The sequence below is a fragment of the Lissotriton vulgaris genome, chromosome 8 (assembly GCF_964263255.1).
Source record: "Lissotriton vulgaris chromosome 8, aLisVul1.2, whole genome shotgun sequence".
NCBI classification, from domain to species: domain Eukaryota; kingdom Metazoa; phylum Chordata; class Amphibia; order Caudata; family Salamandridae; genus Lissotriton; species Lissotriton vulgaris.
This window is the reverse complement of record NC_141696.1, coordinates 1,302,307,668-1,302,331,006: the sequence shown is the minus strand read 5'-3', so window position 1 is coordinate 1,302,331,006 and position 23,339 is coordinate 1,302,307,668. Positions and strand designations below refer to the sequence as shown.

The 23,339-nt window shown below is 42.6% G+C and overlaps 1 protein-coding gene across 1 annotated transcript in view; it reads left to right on the top strand.

Annotated features, from left to right (window-relative positions):
• DDX10 (DEAD-box helicase 10) overlaps nucleotides 1-23,339 on the top strand; it is an 832,256-nt gene that overhangs the window by 90,032 nt on the left and 718,885 nt on the right. Inside the window, exon 9 of the mRNA XM_086935230.1 lies at nucleotides 5,364-5,448. Coding sequence (XP_086791356.1) covers nucleotides 5,364-5,448 — 85 coding nt within the window. The remainder of the gene's footprint in view (nucleotides 1-5,363; nucleotides 5,449-23,339) is intronic.

The following is a 23,339-nucleotide window of genomic DNA, read 5'->3' as shown; positions in this document are numbered from 1 at the left end:
TCATGTTTCTATTTGACAAATTTATTATTGGTGCTTTGTTATCTGAGGTTAGTCCCATGTTTTCTGACTCCTGGTCCTCATGTAGGGACGTTGTTGGCTCTGATTGGGCTGGTAGGATCCTCTCCCTCTCCCACGTCCCCGTGGGTTTGGGTTTGGATTTGAATTTTGATTCCCCTTTCGTCTGTCTAAAAAAATGAGACTCTCTCTATTCTGTTTCTGTGGTATTTCCCTATCATTGTCCATATGGTTGGCTGATCCAGACTCATTCTCTGATTCACTGCTAGTGTATGATGTATCCGAAAATTTTACACCCTTCCTCTGGCCCTGACGTCTGTTGGATTGCCAGTTATTTTTAGCTGACCAATCTTCCCTTGGTCTATCAAAGTAGTCTTTTTGCAAGTAGGGATAGACTGACTCTTGTTTATATTGGTTGAGATCTTTCCTAAATTTATTACTTTTCTTATTGATCAGGTAATCTTTATAGCCATCAAGATCCCTTTGGATTTCCTCTAGTTTTTGTTTCGCGTCTTCTACTGAGGTGTTATCTTTAAGTTTCTTTTCCATATTATCCAATTCGGCTCTCTCTATGATCAGAGTGGCTTGTGCTGTCTCAATAATTAGTAAGAGCCAATCTCTACTGCATCTGTTTGCTATGAAAGTCCATGTTTCTAAGAACTTTTCATTTTTTGTAAATAGACTGGGCTCATTTTTAACCTGTAATCCTTTCGGTATCATTCCCTTCTTGCAGTACTGTATCAGGAAGTCGGAATGCAGTTCCGTCCTGATGATCTTTTTTTTATAATTCCAGAGTTCCTTCCATTGTTCTACATCTGTGTTGGTTGTTGTTATTGTGTTTACATTTTTATCTGGGCAATTGACTAATTTATTGAATTGGTCCTCTGAAAAACTAAAGACTTTAAAGGTGTCCATTATGAATTTGGAACAACCGCGTATTTAATTACGCCTCACTGTTTAGGTGAGAGAGAAAACAAAAACTCCCCAGTTAAATAACTGTGCCTGAAAGTCCAAACAATATTTATCGGGAGTTACCCTTTCTGACAGGAAAAGGATTGGGTCAACAATCTATTAAAATCAAAATTCCTTCTCCTGGGTTCAATAAAACGTTAATGGCATTGGGATCCCAAAGGGGACGCACACATCAGTGTCGGGGATTTAGATGTTACAATGGTTACCAAATTTACAGAAAGGTATATATAAGGCCTAACAGTACCATGGGAAACATGAAACAATAATAAAAACTTGAAACAATCATTAAAAAAGCTTTTTCATTTATTTAAGAAGATTTAAAATTAGATTATAACATGTGTTTGCATTTAAAATAATACATAAATTTCATAAATTTCCAAAGCATACAGTTTTATATTAAAAATTGCTAACCTAGCAATCATTCATACAGACATTTACACAAATTTAATCAATGAAAATGTATGGGAACGAAAATGTCGACGCGGCGTTTCGGTGCCTCTTTTATATCCTGCACCTTCTTCAAGGACTCGTTCACAGCTTAATAATATCTCTAAAAAACATATCATAATACATATTGTTAGGCCCATATTTTTCCAGTACTTGCACATAGATAACTAAAACATTTTAACTTGCATGCCTAATATTTGGTAACCCTGAACACTTTACAATCCCAGTTCTACTTTTTCGTGGTAGTGCATTCCTGCACAGCCTCATCCTTAAATGTGCTAAGGGCAAGGGTATAACAGACTTGGTGGTTCTCTACTGGTATACAGTTTCATCTTTTTTTAAAAAAAAGTTTAAAAAAATTTTAAAGAAATTTTTTTAAAAAAATATTATAAAAATATTTTTGGGCAAAGGCATATATGGCTTGGTGTTTAATTACTGGTCTGTGTTGCCTTAATACTATTTACTTAGGCCCAATAGACTCTTTCTTTTATTAAGATTGACAAGTCAAAGGGAACAAATTTTTCAATTCTTTTTTGTCCCACTTGTTATCAGATTTTGATTGAACTTGGCTTACCCAGATTAGATCTCTCCTGGTCCTGGTTATTTAGCTATCTCTGAGCACGTATTCCATCCGCCCAGATCTCTTTCGGCCTTTTGTTCTAAAAAGGGGAAATCCGTCTTATTTTAGGTAGCCCCGTTATCTATTCATTGATATTATCCTTGATAGGTGATCTAACATCTCTTTACCTTGTGTGTAGATTTTCTCCAACCTTCACTCGCTTTAGGAAGAAAAAGGACCAACTTCAATCCTATTGGGAGGATACATATTTGTTATAAAGATAGGTCGCTTTTTTGTAGTTTACTTGATTTGCTATTCTTTATCATATATTCTATGAGGTTTTATTAGAGTTTTATTTAGTTCTACCTTAACCCCACAGGTCTTCGCAATATGCTAACCCATTGTCGTGTATTGATGGCAGCATTATATTTTGTGACCGTACTTTTATTCCATATACTTTAATAAGGTATATGTATTGAAACTTATTTTCTAGATGTCCCCTCCTCTGTGCCTCTAGTTGGTTTACAATAAGTTTTTTAGAAAAAAGGGGGCTTACCAGTCCTATTTTCTCATTTACTTGATCGTTAGGAGGACGCCCAATGCCATTAACGTTTTATTGAACCCAGGAGAAGGAATTTTGATTTTAATAGATTGTTGACCCAATCCTTTTCCTGTCAGAAAGGGTAACTCCCGATAAATATTGTTTGGATTGTGTCATTATTACATGTTGAGTTCTCACAACCACAACACATAATAATCCACTTTCCTACAGTGGTGTTATGGTAATGGCATTTGTGTAGTGCATAGCATAGTCTGCCATTAATATGTCCTTGGTGTGCCAGTCTGCTGTCTAGGGGTACCTTTCCACACAAGTCCAAGGCTTTTATCTTCTGGGAAGACATGTAGTAACTTTTGACTGCTGCTGTGTGGTCCCTCTCTAAGATGGCAGTGCGACCTTTAAGGTTTGAGATTGGGAATTAGATTTTTATAAAAGAAACTAAAATGTGTTGTTGTGTAAGGTGGCTTGCTAGATTGGCTGGGAATATGTATGTGGAATGTTCCGTCCAATTATTTTTGTTGTTTGTGATGGTTTTCACTTAGGAGCTGAGTGCATAGTGACATACTACTAACTCACTGCTTAGCATTTCTCTCCTATGTCAAATGTATGCAAAATGTTGTCTCTAATGTATACTTCAATGTTAAGTGAGTGGAAGATTTATTGCACTCTGTTGTGTTTCTGTGTGGCTCAGTTTACTGCTTAGTGCATGCAGGAAACTATTTAGAAGATGCCAGAATTGCATATGTCTTCTATGTTGAGGTGTATTAAATGGTCTCTCCAGTGAGTTCAATTGTTTGTTTGTTTGTATGTGGCACGACACTGAGGTAGGTGCTATGGAAGGCAGTGTAAAATATCAGTATATGTCACACCCTTGCTGTGCTTGTGTGTGTTGATCATTTAAATACATTCCCTAAAGTGCTGAACAACAGTGAGAAATTCAAGCTAGTACTGAAAACTTTATATTTCTTAGTTGAGATAACGGTCATTTAGGGCTTGGTGTATGCTGCCTTTTTTTCTGTCGCAAAAGGTCCAATTCATAGAATCGGGTTGTTTGTGACCACACAGATATTTGGAATGGGCGTGTTTTAGGGAGCAAGTTCCAAATATTGATTTGCATTAGTACGTATTAATATTTTTTAGACCGACTTTGATCAAATTAATCTTTACAACCTCCTGAACAGAGGCGTAAGCCATTTGCAACCTAAAGGGGCCCCCAGTGGACCTCCTTCCCCTTTGTGAAAGTTGACCGAAACATTATTGAAGAGGAGGCAGTGCTCCTATGGACCTCTGTCTTCTCTGAAAAAAATGAAACTTACACTTTTTTTTAAACTGCATCCTGTTTTCTTTAAAGGAAAATGGGTTATATTCAAAATCAATGCAGTCGGAGACAGGGTAGTCAGCTGACCCCAGCAGGCCACCTTGCCTGTGATTCCTAGAGGGTCACAATTGGCATCCTACCTCATTATTATTCATGAGGTAGGTCAAATTGCTACCAACTACAAATCAGTAATTTGGAATCTGTCCTATTAGTGCATAGGTTGGTTTGCAAATTACCACACTGGTCTAAAAAATACTGGTCGCATATTACGACCTGTATGTTGCAATCAATGCTACGTATGTCTATCCCTTAGTTTCAGGCACTGATGCAAACTACCTAACACATGACTAGGCCTCAGATACGAGGAACAGGTGATTTAACTTGGGATGAAGACAATAACAACCAACAGCACTCCATGCCTGTCCATGTACTATAACAAGATTATGTCTTTGCTTAGTTGTCTCCAATGGTGTTTAGTGGGTGCTGTGATTGGCAATGCTGTCATGGCTGTGATGGCATAGGATGGTCAAAGACACAAAAAGTGATTGGAGGAATGCTTGTAATTGGGGAATGCTTATAGTAAGTCTAACCACTGGCAGTAGCTCTGGGTAGCATTCCAACCCACTGTTCTTTCTCCCACCGTGTCACCTCAGATTAGACCCAGCAATATGCAAATCAGTCTTGACCCTTCTCCAATAGGAACATTCCAACCACAACTGCCAAGCCAGGTCCTCTCTGAACTGGAACATAAGCAACCCACGATCTGTTTCCACCTGATTGGTCCTCTACAGTGAGGTGTAGCTTGGTTTCAGTGGCACAGCAAGGAAGACACCCACGTCTGGGTATACCCTTGGCCACTGAAGGGGTTGCATCAAACACACAAAAGGTGATGGGAGGAATACTTGCAATAAGTCTAACCACTGGCAGTCGCTGTGGGTGGCATTCCATGCCATTTTTCTTTTGTCCACTACGGCACCTCGAATTAGACGCAACCATATGCAAATATGTCTTGGTCTTGTTACAGTAGGAACAGTCCAGCACGAACTGCAGAGCCAGGTTTTTTCATTGTGTAGTGTGGCACAATGGGCGAAAAATGCTGGAATGCTACCCCGAGGATATTCAGACAATGGTAGTTGCTACTCTGAATCTGCCCTTTCTCTGAGTCCTTCCAGATGAGGAGCCCCAAGATATGTAATTGGAGATGATAAATACTTTGAACCCGTGTGAGGCCCACACAAATGCTTCTATGCAATGCTATGATATTTTGCCAATACAAATTGGCTGTTCTGTATACATGTCCTTATTTTCATTTTTTTAATACATAATTTAATGTTTTATTTAACTACAACTCATCTATGTCACTACCCTTATAGGTTGTCTTTATTTATATGATGGGCACTACTGCCTATAGTTATGCTTCATTAGCTATGTAGTCAAAGTGTAAACATAAAAAATTGATAGATTTTATTGACATATGGCTTTTGTTTGATTAGATTTTCCTGCGGTCAACTGGGTTCTTCAGCTTGATTGTCCAGAGGATGCCAGCACTTACATTCATCGAGTAGGAAGGACAGCACGGTATGTTCAAACTGTGTAGATATTAGTATTTGTTTAAACAAAGCCATGTTTTCTTTTTCCATGTTCACCTGTTTCTCAAAGGACAAAACATAATGTTGATGTATTAAGGGAACATATTCACTGACCCAATTCAGTGCTCTTGGTCAGTGTTTATATAGGAGCGTGTTAACTTCCTTTCTAAGCTGATGAATTGTATTGATGATGAAGCATAGCTTGGAGATGAAATCAAATGAAAGTATAAACAGCGGAACTTGCTAAACTACATTGGTAACAAATCCTGAATTGTTGAAGCAAACGTTGGAACAAAGAAGCTCCTGCTAGTGGGAAATGTGAGTGTGTACACAAGACATTCATCCCAGGTGTGGTGATCAAGCTATGAATGGTTTTAAAAGTCTGACAATCTCAGTCTTTCATATGGGTTTGAAGATCAGCTGCCAATCCAAAACATGTCCAGTAAAATGGTGTACACCGGGGTTGTTATATCGGTATATATTCACACCTTGTTGTATGTTACTATATGCCCTGCTGGTACTTTGCCTGCCACTAAAGCCCTCCTGCTGCCACGCCTACAAATTCATAATTGCGACACACTGGCCCCAACTTGTTAAATTAAGTTCCCCTTATCCTGTTTTATAAAAGTGCTTGCTAATAAGCTGCTCCCAGTGATAGAAACAAGTTTACATTACAGTCATAGAGAAAGATTTCAGTACACTTTGTTGAACGTATATAGGGGATGACCTAGAGCATGCGGGTGTGCTCCATCCTATTTAAAACGGGGGGAGACTCTTGTTCGCATTTCCCACAGCTAGGATTAAAACAGATAATGTCAGACAGCACTGCGTTGACAAAAGGGCACGAGGCAGAGTGGTCACTGTTTCCTCTCCTATTTGCATTGGCTATGGAAGCACTCGATAGTAGATTGAGAAGACCGTGGAAGAATGGTGCATACAACTGTCTCCTTGTGCATGGCTGCTGCATTAGTATACCTAAGAACCTGATGTGCAATTCCTATACTACTTTTGGTATTGGAAACATGTAGAACAATATAGGTGCTCAAAATGACCCAGGCCAGATCCAAATTGTACCAATTGGGTAGGTTGACATACATGCAAAGCGAGCACTGCCCAAAACTGGGTCTAGAATGGGTTTCCACAGCCTTCATATACCTGGAAATACGTTACCCAAACATAGAAGACAGACATTGAATGGAACAAATTATAGCTGGCTTGAAAGCATCAATAACATTCTGAAACATTCTCCCATTGTCTGTGATGTGCAAAGTGTCCATAAGAAAAATGGTGGTCTTGCTGCAGTACCTCTAACACTTCGGAGGTCTCTTTATCAAATTCAACTCATCGGATTCAAAGCACTAGATCAGCTACCGACCTCTCTTATATGGCTGAAAGACTTGGCATATCAAATTAGAAACCGTAAAGGTGACCAGGAGTAGTAGAGGTTTATTGATCCTAGAGATGTAACTTTATTATATTGCTACTTAGCTGCAGCTCGTTGGTTAGATGACTAGGGAAACTAGATAATAACACTGCTGAGAGGAACACACAATGATACACCGCTAAAAGACATTTTCATGATGGGTGTATGAATCTCAAGTCACTTGCCATACGTAATTAGACAGGTGTATCAGATCTGGGAGGGAAAAAAGGCAGACCAAATGTTGATGTGGAAATGGAAAATGGGCATGTAAGTTACTTGGCGTCTTGTTCCCACACAGATAATTTATCACATATGGAAGCACAGGAGCACTTTAGAATAGGACAGATCTTTCAATATGCTTGCATTGTCCCAGATAGTAAGAGAAGTAGGGAAGACAGTCCCAGAAGTCCCAGACATCATACAGGCTATGGTAACTACAGGAAAGTGGTTTATTATATAAGGTGGACCAGTGTCCACCTCAATGATAAGGCCATAATCTGCTAGACATTACACAAATTAAATTAAATAAACCTATGCTCAATCCCTGATAACATGACACAAATCGGTCCGGCTTAAATCCAAAGGCAATGTGTTAGGTATTTAATCTGTGCATACAATAGAAAAAGTTATACAAAACAGAATAAAGTTCCACAGCAAATTTTTAAAGCAAACAAAAATCTTATTGAAAAGTAAGAACAAAACAACAATAATCCAATAAGAGGAACCAGAGATATGCATTTTTAAAGATTTAAGTGTAAATACTGCCCAATCGGGTGCCTGTGGAAGCAGTAGACCTGGACCTAGATGCAATTTGAAGCCATCCACGATGGGTCCCTAGATGGATACAACGAGTGGATTGGTGTCTGTCAAAGTCAAAAAGTTTTTAAGTCTCAATGCAGAAAGGGCCTTTTTCAATTTTGAGAAGAAAAGTTCTCCTTGAGCCGGCTGCTGCTGAAATTGTAGCTGCTGCTGTGGAACCGAATGCTGGATAGTTGAAGCAGGTTGGTCTGTTTGAACCTTTGGAGATTGCTTGCTAAAAAGGATTTACATTCCAACAAAAAATGGAACTTAGACTTTTTTTTCAGGTGCTGGGATCCTTGACTGGGATAGGACTAAAATGCAGTCCGACACGGTGAAACTGCAGTTTGGATACTTTATCCTGCAGGTCCCGCTGGCGCTCTAGACGAAAAGTTTTTCAAAGTTTCCAGACTTTTGTCTAGTGGCAAAAAAATAACAGGAGTACACTTCTAAGACCCAGGACTTCTGGGGATGACACTTAAAGAGCCTTGGGTGCCAGCAGCACAGTCCACTCCAGGACCAATTGCCACTCTGGGTCATCCAGTTACCTTCTGGAAAAAGACCTCTTCCAGCTTGTGGTGTTTCTGTAACCACACACCAAGCTGACCCGCCGAGTCCATTCTTTGTCCTGGGCACAAGAGGGAGCAGGCCAGTCCTTCACTGCTCCTTTTATTCACAGGCACCATGTCCAGACCTCTTCTGATCTTTCGGAGTTTCAGAAAGTGTTTTGAGGAGGTGCCGCCTTTATGCCTGGCTCCAGTTATTGGGTGGAGTGGGAGGGCTCCTGGACACTACCTAACCAATAAGGTAAAAGTTGCTGGGGCTACCCTTCCCACTTTTTTCAACAGCTCCTGTTTGCCCTTCTGCAGACAGTCCCACAGTGTGCCTCACTCTCCTAGAAGGCATACCCTTCTCCTCTTGTAAAGAACCTGTGTGCCCACCCAGAGGTGTGACTAGGGTCATGATCAGTACCCTCGGCTGTTATCCCTTGAAATCGTTTCTGGGGGTAGCTTCCTCCCACTGGGTTTGGTACCAGCCTGACAAGGGGGACAAAAGCTGGGTCCTTTCCCGGTGTCGCTTGACATTTACTTATGACAGAGAAGGTCACTTTAGAGTATGTTCCATTCTTGGGCCGAACCCTACTGTTCTTCCTTCTGGGGGAAGAAAACATCTCCCCGCACGCACGCCATGTCTCTGCCCTGGAAGCAGTTTTCACACTTCTTTCACTCCTAATTTATGCTAAGTATGGCTGAGCAGTTGTTGGAGACCTAATGCAAATAAGCAGCCAGCCGCTTCTGACAGAGAAAAGGTAACTTTCTATAGCTTTATAGCCTGCTGGAGAGGGCTATACTGGTTGTTAAAACCCCTGAACCCAAGTTATATGTGGTGAGGGCCATTAACGAAGGTGGGGCCTTTAACAGTGGGTAAAAGCCTGAGACAGAAGAGCTATAAGGCATTCTACCCATTGAGTGTGGAATGTTCTAAATTAAAAAGGGAGAAACAGAAAGATAAACATTGGAATGTTGGAGCTCAGGCTTATACCAGACAATATAAGTCTGATGCTGCTCCATTGTCTTCAGTGGAGCCCTCAACATTCCAGTGTTCTAATAAAAGTTACTGTTGTGTTGCACTGTAATAGATTTAGCCGGTAGCTTGTCCCCCTTATGCTCCCGTCCCCCTCCATGCGCCTCCCCTGCCCTCGCGCTTACCCTGCTATGACATCAGCTGGCATTCTAGAATGCCAGCCGATACTCTAGCCTATGACAGTTTACAAGTGACAGTTGGTTGCTTTCTGACTTGGCCGGCTGCGACGCTTACGCCCTCCTCCAGCCGGTGTGTTGTACTTGAATTCAAGAATAAATTATATTCTAAAGTCTTACCTTGCCTGAGTTAACTACTTAACATTTATGGCGACGAGGTGAAGAAGACGACGCACAGGAGTATCCATGCGAAAAAGAAAAAGATTTTGAATGTAATGATCCTTTCAGGAGCGGAACAAGGAATCAGCAAAGAGGAATTTAAAAAGAAGCACAAAAGTAAGGATATTTCTGATCCAGAGCGCATATTATAGAGGTGTAAAATATTCAGAATTGCCAAAAATATGTGAGGTGAGGAACGGAGACTGGAGCATGAATGAAAAGTGGAAAACCAGCATCGCTGAGAGTGGCAGTGACTAACGGCAGAAAGATATTCAATGAAAAGAGAGTCGGTATTGTGGTGATCGGTTAATGAAGTGTGTCAAGGCTGGCTTAGATGATATTTGAGAAGATCTTCACAAGAGACTGCGGCGAAGTTTAGGCTAGCGTGATTCGCTGACATAAGCGAGCTGCGCGGAAGCCATATTGGGAGAAGATAAGGTCAGCGGTACAGTCTTAAATGTGACATGAGCATGCAAACGTGCCACTATTTTGGGAAACAGTTACAGCGAAGAAAGTGGCATGCCAGTTTCACAAAAAGTTGAAATAAGGAGGCACGAAACCTGGGAATGAGTGAGCGCATTGTTCTGCGGCTTCGACGGGCAAGATATTAAAACGAGAGCAATACAAGTGAGAATTGCAGGGGAGAGAAAAAAGAATTTTATAAATATATTTGTGTTGTAAGTGAAAGGAAACTTAAAGAGATCTGTTTAAGAAGCAAATTACGGACCGCGGACCACATCTGAAATACATAACTGTGCATTGCAATCTCTATAGATTATGGCTAGTAGTAACAATTTGTCACCCCTGCAAGCGTTTTTGGCAGTTTCTGGCGAGCCGCCATTGAAATGGGAGGAATGGCGCGAGTATTTCAATAACTACATTTCTACATGTGATGATGAGGATGAACCACTTAAGCTTGAGGAAAAAAAGACAATTTTGCTACATTGTTTGGGGGCTGGTGGACTTAAGGTGTACAATAAAATTAACAAGAAGGTACGGGAAGGTGAACAGGGTGATTTGTTTACAAATGCATTGGAAGATATAGACAGTTATTACAAGCCTACTGTCTGTGTTGCAGTGAACCGATATAAATTTTGCCACCGCAAACAAGAGAAAGAGGAAAGTGTAGAAGACTATGTTTCAATACTTAAAAATTTGGTGCTTACATGCAAATTTGGGGAACTGCATGATGGATTAATTAGAGACCAGATCGTAATGTGTGCAGCTAACCCAAATATTCAGGATGTGCTATGGGCTAAAGGAGAAAAAACACTTAATGATGTGATAGAAATAGTAAAGCGATCAGAATTGACAGTAAGGTGTGCCAAGGCAATAATTAATGAGAGTAAAACTAAGGAGGTGGAACCTAATGTAGTGGCTAAAATAAGTGGTAACAGGATAAGGCAAAAAGATAAAAGCAGGAGCAAAAGCAGAGAAAGTGCGATATATGATAGGAAAGGGGAGAAAAAGATGGGCTGCAAAGAAAATGTTACCGATGCGGAAGCCACAGACATCTGGCAAATGACTGGAAATGTTCTGCACGCAATGTCAAATATAGCAAATGCTATATTCTAATATTCGAATATAGCAAATGCTAATATATCTTACATTCTCAGGGAACAACAAGGGGAGTAGGATAGACCTATTCAATGTTTATTCAAGAGGGTCCCCAGGGGATCAAATGTCAAGTACAATAGCGACCCTTGAGCAGGTATTAGCTAAATGCCCCCCGCTCTCCAAAATCATAGTGGGAGGGGATTTCAACTGTACATTTGAACCCCTAAGTAGGGATGATCCCCTGGGTACAGAGGAGGAGGACTCTAGATGGTCTATACCGGCCCTGTCATTAGCACCAATCAGAAAATGGTCTCCAAGGGCAATACAGATTAATGCCCTGACCATGGAATACTACCTAAGAGCGCTAAATGGCAGGACAAGCTCAGACCGCGACGGGGAAAACACCTTTAATAGGCTTAATGGCCCGTCGAGAATAGATTATATCCTACTTGACGTCACCTTGTGGCGAGATCTAATTGACATGGAGGTGGTACCTTCTCAGGACAGTGACCACAACCCCTTATGTACGAAGTTATGGTGGGGCACATTAAATGGAATTGTGACTAAAGCCCCCCTGAGGACAACCAAGGAGGTCGTCCCCTTTAATTCCAATCGTAGACTGAAATGGGATAAGGTTCAATCCCAGGAAGGGAATCTCAATAGGATTAAGGTTCATTTAGCAGATCTGATTGTAGACCTAGAGGAATTCGAATTAGCAAATGACAGTGTTCAGGGCCCGTCTTTCTCTCTGGCCTATAAAAATGCAATAGAGAAAGTGGGCCACTATTTCTCCACTCAGGGCAATAAGTGTAAACTGAACCATAAACAGGCAAAACACAGTAACCCTTGGTACACGGACCAGTGCAGGGAAAAAAGGAAGGAGCTATCAGCCGCCCTGCTTAAAAAGAATCCATCACTAGTTAGAGCGGCTAGGAAGGATTATGCCAGGTCATTAGTGCTAGCCAAACGTGAGTGGGAAGAACAACATTGGCAGGACCTTAAATCTGCAGCCCATATGAAGAATTCTTCACTGTTCTGGGATTTGATTAATAAAGCCAGGCGGCGGAGCATGGGTACCATTAGTAATCATATAACAGAACAACAATGGTATTTCCACTTCCTGGCTTTGTATGGTGAAGCAGATGTGATACGCCCCTCGCCCTCAGCCTCTGACAGCGAGGGCCAAGTGCCATCGGTGCTCGTAGAACCATTTTTGACCACCGAGGTAACATTGGCCATTAAACATCTAACCCCGGGGAAGGCGGCGGGCCCGGACGGGCTACCTGGGGACCTCCTTCTGGACGAACCTGTAGTCTGGGCCAGACTTATCGCCCTAACAATGAATTTGATCTCTAAGTGCTACCCAGAGCCGGATTCGTGGATGGGAGCAGAGGTTGTAATCGTGTATAAGAAGGGGACGAGAGATGACCCTGCCAACTACAGACCGATCAGTCTAATAGACGTGATCCAGAAGGTGGTGGGCAGGGTCATCATCTCCAGGGTGGGTGTCTGGATGGAAGAGGAGAATATCCTTTCCCATTTTCAAGCGGGTTTTAGACAAAAAGTGGGCACGATGGATCAGGTCTTCCGATTTTTTGCGATCTATTGGAAGGCCGTGACCATCGGTAAAGGTAGCCTCGACCTGGCATTTATAGATCTCAAAACAGCTTTTGATCTAGTCCCTCGTGCCAGGCTGTGGGATATCCTAGAGAAGATGGGTTTCCTGGGGTCTCTCTTGGGATTTATTGTGAAACTTCATGAGGGGAATGGAATTATGCTATCTCAAAATCCAAGAGATTCAGGAACAATGTTTCGCTTAATGGTGCCCCCTTGGAGTTGGTAGATTCATTCGACTATTTGGGGGTCAGGGTTAATAGCCGGATGAATTGGAAAGATAATTTTGCCAAAATGCTTTTAAATCATAAAAGAGTGTCAGGGGCTATTTTGAGGGAACAGCGGGAGTCAACGAGTAAACCTGTAGCACCGGCTCTCGCTGTGTATGAAGGCCAAGCATTACCGTCAGCACTGTACGGATCCGAGCTGTGGGGGTCCGAGAACATAATTGATCTAGTTACATCTGAAAATAAGTTCTTGAGAAACCTGGTGACCCTTCCAGTTTCTACTCCCCTAAATCCACTACGGCAAGATATGGGCAGGCGCTCTTTAAAAGATGTAGTTCGCTTGCGGCCGCTACTTTTCTGGGTACGACTCAGAAGGACCCGGGAGCTCCATAACTACGCAGCAGTTCTAGACGAACTTCTTTTGCTCAACTCGGGGAATAAGATCAAGTGGTTGAGCAATTTGAGGCAGCTGGTTTTATAATTGGGCCTGAGTGAATCATGGATGAGCCAAACACCCCCATCTAAGCTAGTGATTAAAAAACTTTACTGGGATTGGGTTCAGGAGGAGGCCACATCTAGAGGTGCAGGGGGTCCCCTTACAGAGCGGTTCCTTGAGTTTAAATTGGCAAGGAAACTTGAACCCTTCCTAGATTTTATAGAAAAACCATTGGATAGATCACTCTACCTAAAACTCAGGTTTGGGACCCTCCCGGTGAATGATTTCACCTCTGGGTGGAACAACCCAGGCAGTGTACCAAAATCCTGTCCTGGGTGTGCAGCCCCCAAAGAGTCTGTGGCTCATTTATTTTTCGCTTGCCCGGCCTACAGGGGTGCAAGGAAGATATGTTTAAAACCATTATGCTTGGGGCTGGGCCTCAGGTGTCATAAAACGGCCTTTTGGGTCCTCAGCACCGACACGTCTTCCCTTGCCATGGTGTGTGGGGTAGCCAAATTCTTGGGTAGTGCTTGGCAGACACGTATGCAGAGGGTAAAATCCACCCCCTTATCAACCTGATTGTTAGATGGATTTATGTTAGGATGATTTTAGGCTGTCATGTATCTGTTTTTATTGTATATCTTATCGCTTTTAGCATTGTGGTTTTAACGTGTTAATGTTTGTACACAAGGATTGGTGGGTTCTTGTTTTTATCTTTTTTAACTGTATAAGATTGTATACTTTTATGATGAAATTTTATCGAATAAAGTACTTCCACCAGATATAGCAAATGCGGAATAGTGGGGCATTTTCAGAAAGTGTGTCACAGAAAAATGAGTGCAAGAGTCCGATTGGTTGAGGGAAGCGCAGAATACGAAGGGGATTCCTCTGACGAGTCTGATTATAACTTGTGCGTGCTTAATGTGAATGAGGAATCTGAGAATCGAGAAAAAGAGAAAGATAAGAGGAAACCTATGGGCAAAGTTGGAATTGGAGGAGTGAGCATTGAAAGTGTAGCGGATCAGGCTCACCCTGTACAATAGTCAAACGAAAGGTTTGGCGAGAGAAATTTCAGAACGCACTAGGACAGAGCATGGAATCTCCAGATAAAGTACTTGGTTCAGCTATTTCAAGGGGGTCAACACAAAATAAAACTAAAAGAAGATGTTGTGCCAAACATACATAAGGTGCAACACATACCATTCAAGAGAGGAGGTCAAGATGCAGCTAGGTGTGCTACTTGAGGTGGGCATCATTGAACCAACGGAATCATCTGAATGGGTAGCACCCTTGGTGGTAGCCTGCAAGCCCAATGGCAAGTTGAGATTATGCATAGAATTACGCGATCTAAACAAAAGTATTATAATAGACCAATATCCGCTGCCTAAAATAAATGAAATGCTGTCCTTGACAAAAGATATGAAGGTATTCTCAACAATTGACTCAACCGCAGCGTACCACCAGGTTCCTTTACATCCGGACAGCAGGTGCCTCACCACTTTCTTATCGCCATTCGGGTGTTATAGGTTTAGGAGAGTACCTTTTGGGCTGGCATCGGCGGCAGCATTATTTCAAAGACTCATGCATGACATTTTTAAAGGTGTAAAAAATGTGCTCATCTTCCAAGATGACATCCTATTGAAGGGGAAAAATCAAATTGACCGTGAACAGAAGTTGACACAAGTACTAAATATCTTACAAAAATGTGGTTTGACCGCAAAGTATGCGAAGTGCAGGTTCGCAGAGAAGAAAGTAACATACCTGGGACATGAAATCACACCAGAGGGCAAAAAACCTAAGAAGGAATTCGTTAACGCCATTAGGGATGCACCACTGCCACAAACAAAAGAGGAACTGAGAGTCTTCTTAGGGCTGGTAGAATTCTATTCAAAGTTTGTGAGGATTTTTTCAACAAAGAAATATGACATTAGACAATTACTGGAATCTAAAAACAAGTTTGATTGGTCACCGTACTGCAACAAGGCATTTGGGGCTCTTAAACGCAAAATTTGCGACTCACCACCCCTACAAGGTTTTGACCCGAGTCTCAATAGCGTGGTTACGCCGGATACAAGTCGTAAGGGGTTAGGAGATCGAATTAACAGGTGATGAAGTAACAATTGCCTTTGCATCACGGTCACTCACCCCCACCGAGGAAAGATACTCGGTGATTGAGCGCGAGGCATTGGTGTGTGTGTGGGGTTTGGAGTATTTCCGCCAAAATATTTGGGGTAAAAGAGTAACTTTGCGGTGTGATCACAAACCACTCACAAAGGTACTTTCATTTAAGGGATTGTATAATGCATCTCTGAGGTTGGCACGTTTGTCTGTCAGACTGTTAGACTAAAATTACGATGTACAGTATCTGCCTGGTGCCAGGAATGTAGTAGCAGACTTTCTCAGCCATTTACTCCTACCTGGAGGTAGTGAGGGGGAATGCAAAGAGGATGAATTTTGTGTGGCGAACATCAGTGAAGAGTTCCCCAGCATTCGTATGGTTGATGGAATATGAGCAGGATAAGGTGTTACAGGAAGTAAACAAACTAATTGTAAATGGTTGGCCCAGCAATAAGCTGGTCAAGAAAGAGTTGAAACCATGCTGGGAACTCAGAAATTAATTATCTGTTGAGGGGGGACTCCTTTTGAGACAAGGGAAGGTAATACCGCCGGAAACACTAAGAGGCAGAATCGTGCAAATTTGCCACGAGGGGCATATGGGCATCAACAAGACAAAACAAAGAATAAAATGTTGGTACTGGTGGCCAGGTTGTGACTTAGAAATCGAGAGAAAGTTCAGGGACGGTGTCCAATGTGCAAATTCTGACAAATCTCAAGTTACACCGAAATCACCCTTGCATCCTTTGTCTTGCCTGGGTATGCTGTGGGAGAGAGTGGGCATAGTCGTTATGGGCCCCTTACGGTACCAGGGAGAAAATGTGTATGTTGTGGTTCTGGTGGACCATTTTTCAAAATGGCCGGAGATCTAGGTATTTCACAAAGTCGAAGCAAATGACATTGTCATGTTTCTCGACAGTGTTTTCACAAGAGAAGGGATACCCAAAACGATTGTAAATGACAATGGTAGACAATTCACATCTGTAGTATTCAAGAAATTCATAGATAGGAATGGGATAACTCACAAAACCACTTCCGTATATCATCCAGCAGGCAACGGAGCTGTGGAAAGATTTGACAGAGTAATCAAAGGTACTATACAACTAGCCAACAACAATGGGCTATGTTGGAAAATGGAAGTAAAGAAAATGATTTGGGCATACAGGATAACACCCGGGGAGAGCACAAGCTTCAGCCCTTTTGAACTGATGAGAGGTAGAACACCATTATCCAAAGATAATGTGGGTTGGCTCAAGACAACTATAAAAGCTGAGTGCTCTGCGTAGTTGGCCAGGAAAATGTACAAAAGGCACAAAATGAATGCAAAAGACGTTTTGACATAAAACATGGATATAAACCAATCACTGTCAAATAAGGAGATACAGTAAGGATAAAAAGAAGTGGACTCATTGAAAAAGGGCAGAACAGATTTACACAGCCATTAGTTGTTGAGAAAGTATTTTGTAATTCTTCCCTTCAGTGATGGGAAAGTGTGGCATGCTTCTGCACTATCCACATGTGAGAGGAAAAACATTAGGGATAGAGAAAGAGTAGAAGACTTTGGAACAGACAGACTAGCCAAGGAGGACATATGTGAAGATTACGATAAGCAGATAAACTTTAACTGGTTATTTGAAGAAGAGTCTGAGAAAGCGGGAGAGGAGAATAGTAAGCAGGGGCTTACCCAATCCGCAGCAGCCTATGTTCTCTCCAACCAGAATCTCATAGAATCTATAGGGGAAAACAGAGATTTCAGCAGCAGTGATTCTGTTGATTCTTCCAGTGCGAGGGTACTGAACAGTCAGAGGAAGAACAGGATCCCAAGAAAGGTCCTGTGAGAAGGAAACACTACCAGTAGATGTGGACGCACAATTGTTATGCCTAACCAGTTCAAAGACTTTGCATGTGAATAATTAGGCTGTTTGTTTGAACATACTTTATATGCTCTCTTCCAGCAATCCATGTACCTCTTCTCACCTATTGGGAAGGAGATGTGTTGTGTTGCACTGTAATAGATTTAGCCGGTAGCTTGTCCCCCTTAGGCTCCCTGCCCTCGCGCTTACCCTGCTATGACATCAGCTGGCATTCTAGAATGCCAGCTGATACTCTACCCTATGACAGTTTACAAGTGACAGTTGGTTGCTTTCTGACTTGACCGGCTGCGACGCTTACGCCCTCCTCCAGCCGGTGTGTTGGGCTTGAATTCAAGAATAAATTATATTCTGAAGGTTTACCTTGCCTGACTTAACTATTTAACAGTTACATTTCCAATACACTTAAGAAAAACCCGACTTTGCCATTTAATTAGATTTATATAAAAATAAGCCTTTGAGTGGAGTCTGTGGGTGGTACAAGTCAAAAGATATAAAGTGTATAATCTATACTTTGACTTTTCCTATGTGCCGGCTACATCCTGGCCACTGACAATGTGTTTTGGACCTAGTCACTTGGGTAACATGCCGTCTTTAATATCCCACACATTTCACTCTTAAATATTATGCACCATACCTTGTGTGCAGCAAGGTGCACTTAGGGGTGTTTTAAAATCTGTTTTTCCACCTGTCAAATGGGTATTATTAACAGGTCTAAACAGCAGGGTATAGCTATTGCTATCAGGCTTGGACTAAAGCCATGTTTTCTCTGCCACTGTAGTGGAGGTCCCAATAAGTTTTGCAGTCCACAAGTGACATTTAACTTTCCATTGACCTTATAGGAAAGTTACATTTGCCAATTCTGGTTAAGCATATTTCTACATATTTTAGGGGTTATGTCCCATACTCTGGGAACTGTATAGTTGGCTCCCAGTGTTAGAGTTCAAGATTACCAGAAGGTGAGCCCAAAAAAAAAAAGAATTTCTCGCGATGACCACCACTGCAGGTTTTTTTTTGTAGCTGTAACTTTGTTGGCAATGGGAGGGTGCAGGAGAGTTTACTATTATTTATATATAGAGCCCACAGGCAAGATGTAGGAGGAGCTTCATTGCGGCATATGAAAGATATTTAACCATCATAGATAAACTGCTTACTAAAAATGAATGGAACAAAATATGTAAAAGAGTTAAAAGTACATCCAGCAGTGCCTGCTTTAAGTTAATGCAGTACAGGGACGATTAGACTTCTTTTAACTGAAGGCAGACTTTGGATTACCGCATTCCATGTATTGGCACTACAATGCTATCCAACCCTGGGTAACCCTCACACTAATACGCCCACTTGCGAGTAGACCACACACGCCTTTTGATAGGTGGTTCCTCTCTAGGCACGATGACAAGTGTATCCTGTCTGACATTTATGCTTTCCTTAACACTATCCCCAACACTACCGCCTCACCTGCCCCCCCCCAAATGGGAACTGGAGTGTGAGCAGCAGTTCTCTGATAAAGAGTAGTCCGATATCTTGCGACTGGCCAGCATCTGTGCCTGCAGCGCTTCAGGAACGAAAACTCTACTTAAAGTTGCCCACTATTGGTACTATTGTCGCAGGGATTCTGCTCCTACACAGAACTGTGCATAGAGACTTGGAACCTCAGTGAATTAGGGTGTGCCAAAACTCACCTTAGTACCCAAAATACCCTACCAGACTAGCAATCAGTGTCTCCTTGGTTCTTACAAACTCCCAATGTTTAGACAACCCAGAACATGGACTAAGAACACCTCAGGTAACGTGGAACACATGAACACTCTTTCGGTATACTAACATATCAATCCAGAACGAGGAGTCAATGAAGCCACATGCACGTTTGAAATGTTAATTTCTAATGCAGTATTCTCAAGCGCAATATCTTAGCTAATACAAGCAAACATATTATAAGAAACAATGTAATCAGCATAGTTACTAGTCCATAGAATACAAATGGAGAAAGAATGGTAAAATGCTAGAGGGAAGAAGGCTAAATAGCACCTAAATCTTACCCTCCCTTGCTAGTATATTATATTATATCTAAAGAAGGTCTCTTTGGGTTTTAGAAGGGCGGCCCCATACCTCTGATCCTAGTGGAAAGGGATCACATCATCTTCCACCAGCTCTCTGCATGCAAAGCATCATCAAGTGTGTGTGTGTGCTCTGTGCAGTGCAATATCAAACGCGCCTAAAGCCAGAATTAGCCGCAGCTGCATGTATGTTATGTCTAGAACGTGCGAAGATCAGACCTCACAACAACCACTGTGTTGAAATAACCTTGAAGGCCTCGGCACTCACTGTACAGACATAGCTTACCAAGCAATGGTGATACAATAGTAAAACATATTATTCTTGTGTGAAGCAAAATATTCTACGAGGCTCAAAGCTCTAATAACAATATGTGCCGTGTGCAGAAGCAGCAGAAAGGTAAAATGGCATTTAAACTCCTAATAAGCTCATGCTAACTTAACACAGTGTGAAGGCAAAGCATATCTATATGACACTATACACCTGCAAGCACAGCCGGATGGAAACGTGGAGGGGATTGTTGTTGGCACCACTGCAAGCAATAGCTTGGGTACTATGTCCCATGTACTGTGGCACTGTTCCAAATTACATCACAATTGGACGGACATACTTGCAGATATCGATCAGATGTTTAATACTGACATACCATGCTTCCCCAGTTATATCCTTCTAGGTCTCCCCAATACATTGACCTATCCTTCAGAATCCTTAGGAGGGAGAGCCATCACTCTGGCAGTCTGTGTAGCTAAACAAATCCTACTATCAAAATGGGGCATGGATGTGTGGCCACGCATACTGCTTGGTTCCATAAACTTCGGAACCTTATGTATAAGAAGAAGCTGGTGACCTTTGTAGAACAGTTTGAGAAGACCTGGGGGCCCTGTTTGAGATTTTTGTTCCAAAGCTTCTGAGAACTCACCTTACCAACAAATCTACGAGTGCTTCACCTTACAGTGGAAGTTCCCGACACAGTCTAGCCCTTCCTCTGTGGCTGACCTGGTATATGAACTGGAATGTGAGGCATTGATTTGTGTGAGCATCTACCTACTTATCCCTCCATCATCTCCCACCTCGCTAATAAATGTGTGTACTTCTTGTACCTCTTCACCCTCCACCCTCGTCACTCTTGTTTTATGATCTCTACCACTGTCCCTTTTATTTCCCCGCCGGCCTTCAGATGTAGGCTTGTTGTTATGTTAACTGGTTTATTAACTTTTGCAAAAAACAATGAACGATGTAATCCTAAAACTAGGCAAGGCACCTGGGTTGGATAAAATCCTGGGTGAACTACTGTCCCATGATTTATTAGTTTGTGTCTCCTATGTTAAATTTCTTTGCAACGGTGTAAATGTAAATGTAAATGTAAATGTATTGGCATTTATATAGCGCACTACTTACCCGTAGGGTCCCAAGGCGCTTCGACCGCTGCGAAACCCTTCCTGGCTTCCCTGAGAGATGGTCCCTTAATGGGTATCTCCAGGGTGAGACCAGGCATCCCCGGCGGTCTGGTGGGGCCGTTAGTGAAGATGAGGCAAGCTAATGCCCAGAGTTGCCGAGTGTGATCGCTGATCAGAGTGGGCACCGAGGCGAGAGAATTATCGAGTCCGCTGACCCTGGTCCAGAAACCTGCCGCGCCGGGAATCGAACCCTTGTCCCGGGCCGTCCTCTGCTCTCGGGTCTGCCGCCTCTAACCAGAGAGCCACACTACTTCACTGGTGTAACCCCAGGTGCTCCAATCCCCGGCACTTGGAAAGGTGCGGAAATATTCTCCATATATAAAAAGTGGGATCGTATAAACCCAGGCAATCATAGGCCAATAAGTCTTATAGACATTCTACAGAAGGTCTACGTGAGACAAAATCTCAAACTCTTAGGCCCTCATTAAGATGTCGGGTGGACTGCCACCGACAGGCTATCCTTGGCGGTCCACCAGACATCCAGGACATCGGTCCGACAGCTGCATTATGATGCAAGTAGTCTGAGTGATAATGTCGGGAGAAAGACCACCGCCTCAGACAGGATCCAAGATGCCTTCGATTGGCGGTCAGAATCCTATCCCTACAATGGAGGCAGCGCCTGTGCATGCACCACCGTGGAGATTAGGATGTTCCTTTCGAATGCCTTTTCATTACTGTCCCACTGCCATGAAAAGGCAGACAGATATGGACGTGGGGGGTCCCAAGCGGAGACCCCGTATGCCACTTCTAGGTGGCCCAAGGGGGCACATGTAGTGCCCCCCCACACATACACACACCATGTGCTAGGCACCACGTGGTGTCTGGCACATGGTGCATGAGTGTGCTCAAAGTGCCTCTTTCTACTGCAGCTTGTGCTGCGGCCCTTTTCCTGGTCCACAGTATAAGCTGCAGTAGAAAAAGGCACTTTTTGCTCGACAGCTTGGCGGTCTCATTCTAATTTGGCAGATGGGACTGACAGTTCATTTTCGGGTATTCTCCTGACCTAAGCAATGGCGGTCAGTGGTCCGGCCGTCCGCCATCCTAATAAGGGCTTTAGAGTGGATTGGTGCCCCGGAGATCTTGACCCCTATCAGGCAGGGTTCAGAGCGAAAGTCAGTACCATACACCGGGTTTTAAGACTTATAATTATCTGGAAGTATACTAAGTTGAGACACCCATCTATACATAGCTTTTGTAGATCTTAGGACTGCCTTCGACAAAGTCGCTAGGGGGTTGCTATGGGACTCTTCCAGGAGGTTGGGTGTTCTCGAAACATTGCTTGCCCTGTTAATAATAAGACTTCACCAGGACAACTATGCTCAAGTCCTTTGGGCTTGAGAGGGACAATTAACTGACTGTATCTCAGTATGTAGAGTGATGAGACAGGAGTGCTCATTGGCCCCCACACTTATCTCACTGTTTGTAAAAGATGTTATAGGGCCCTTACTTAACAGTAACATATGTGCCCCTAAATTAGGTGGGGTCTTTGTGCCAGCTCTCCTATTTGCAGACGACATTTTGCTAATCTACCAAACTCCTATGGGCTCCTCGAGTTTTGTTCATCCAAGGGGCTGAAGATGAATGTATCAAAACAAAATACATGGTAGTCCGACCCCATAAGACTTTTAGATGTGCTATACATTTGGATAAGGAAGAACTGGAGTGTGCTTTTATGTTTGAATATCTAGGTAGTATGCTGGAGAGTAAGGTTTCATGATCCCCACATATTCCAAAGCGCAGGGCCGTGCTCCAGGACCAAGCTGCGCCAATTGATAAAAGACCTCCGGCATCATTCACAAGAGCTATGCTCCCTGCCTTGGAAGTGTATACATTAAAGGCTCAAACTGTGGCACTTTATGGCTCTGAAATCAGAGGCCACGTAAACTCTGAGATACTGACTTTGAGCATGAATAGGTTGTTCGTTCTCCGCTGCATCTCCCTAAGAGCTCTCCCCGGATCCCAATGTTTTTTTATGTAGGTCTCAAAAGGGTGGGCTGAATTGCCAGGTTAAGACCTTTGATGTACTGGGTGAGGCTCTGTTCTGCTGAGGATTTGTTCTGCTGAGGATCTTGTGCCTTATAGTGAAGCTGTGAAGGAGCTTCCAGCCTACGGTAGGAAATCCACTTTTCCATGGGTTAGGCATGTACAGCCATGGCTCTCGAGGCTGGGACTTGAAAGGGTATGCACTCACCCAAAAGACGTAACTATAAATCTTCTAAAAAGCAACTAAAAGACACCTACTGGTACTATGTCACAGTTAATTATTTCTGTAATTCCACTCTGGTGAGATTATCAGAAGAGTCCTTCTCTGGTAAGGATACCCCATGTTCTGAGCCCTTCCTGGACATACTGCAACAACCGATGGCAAAAAGTCTATACTTGAAGATCTGTTATGGCACGCTAGAAAA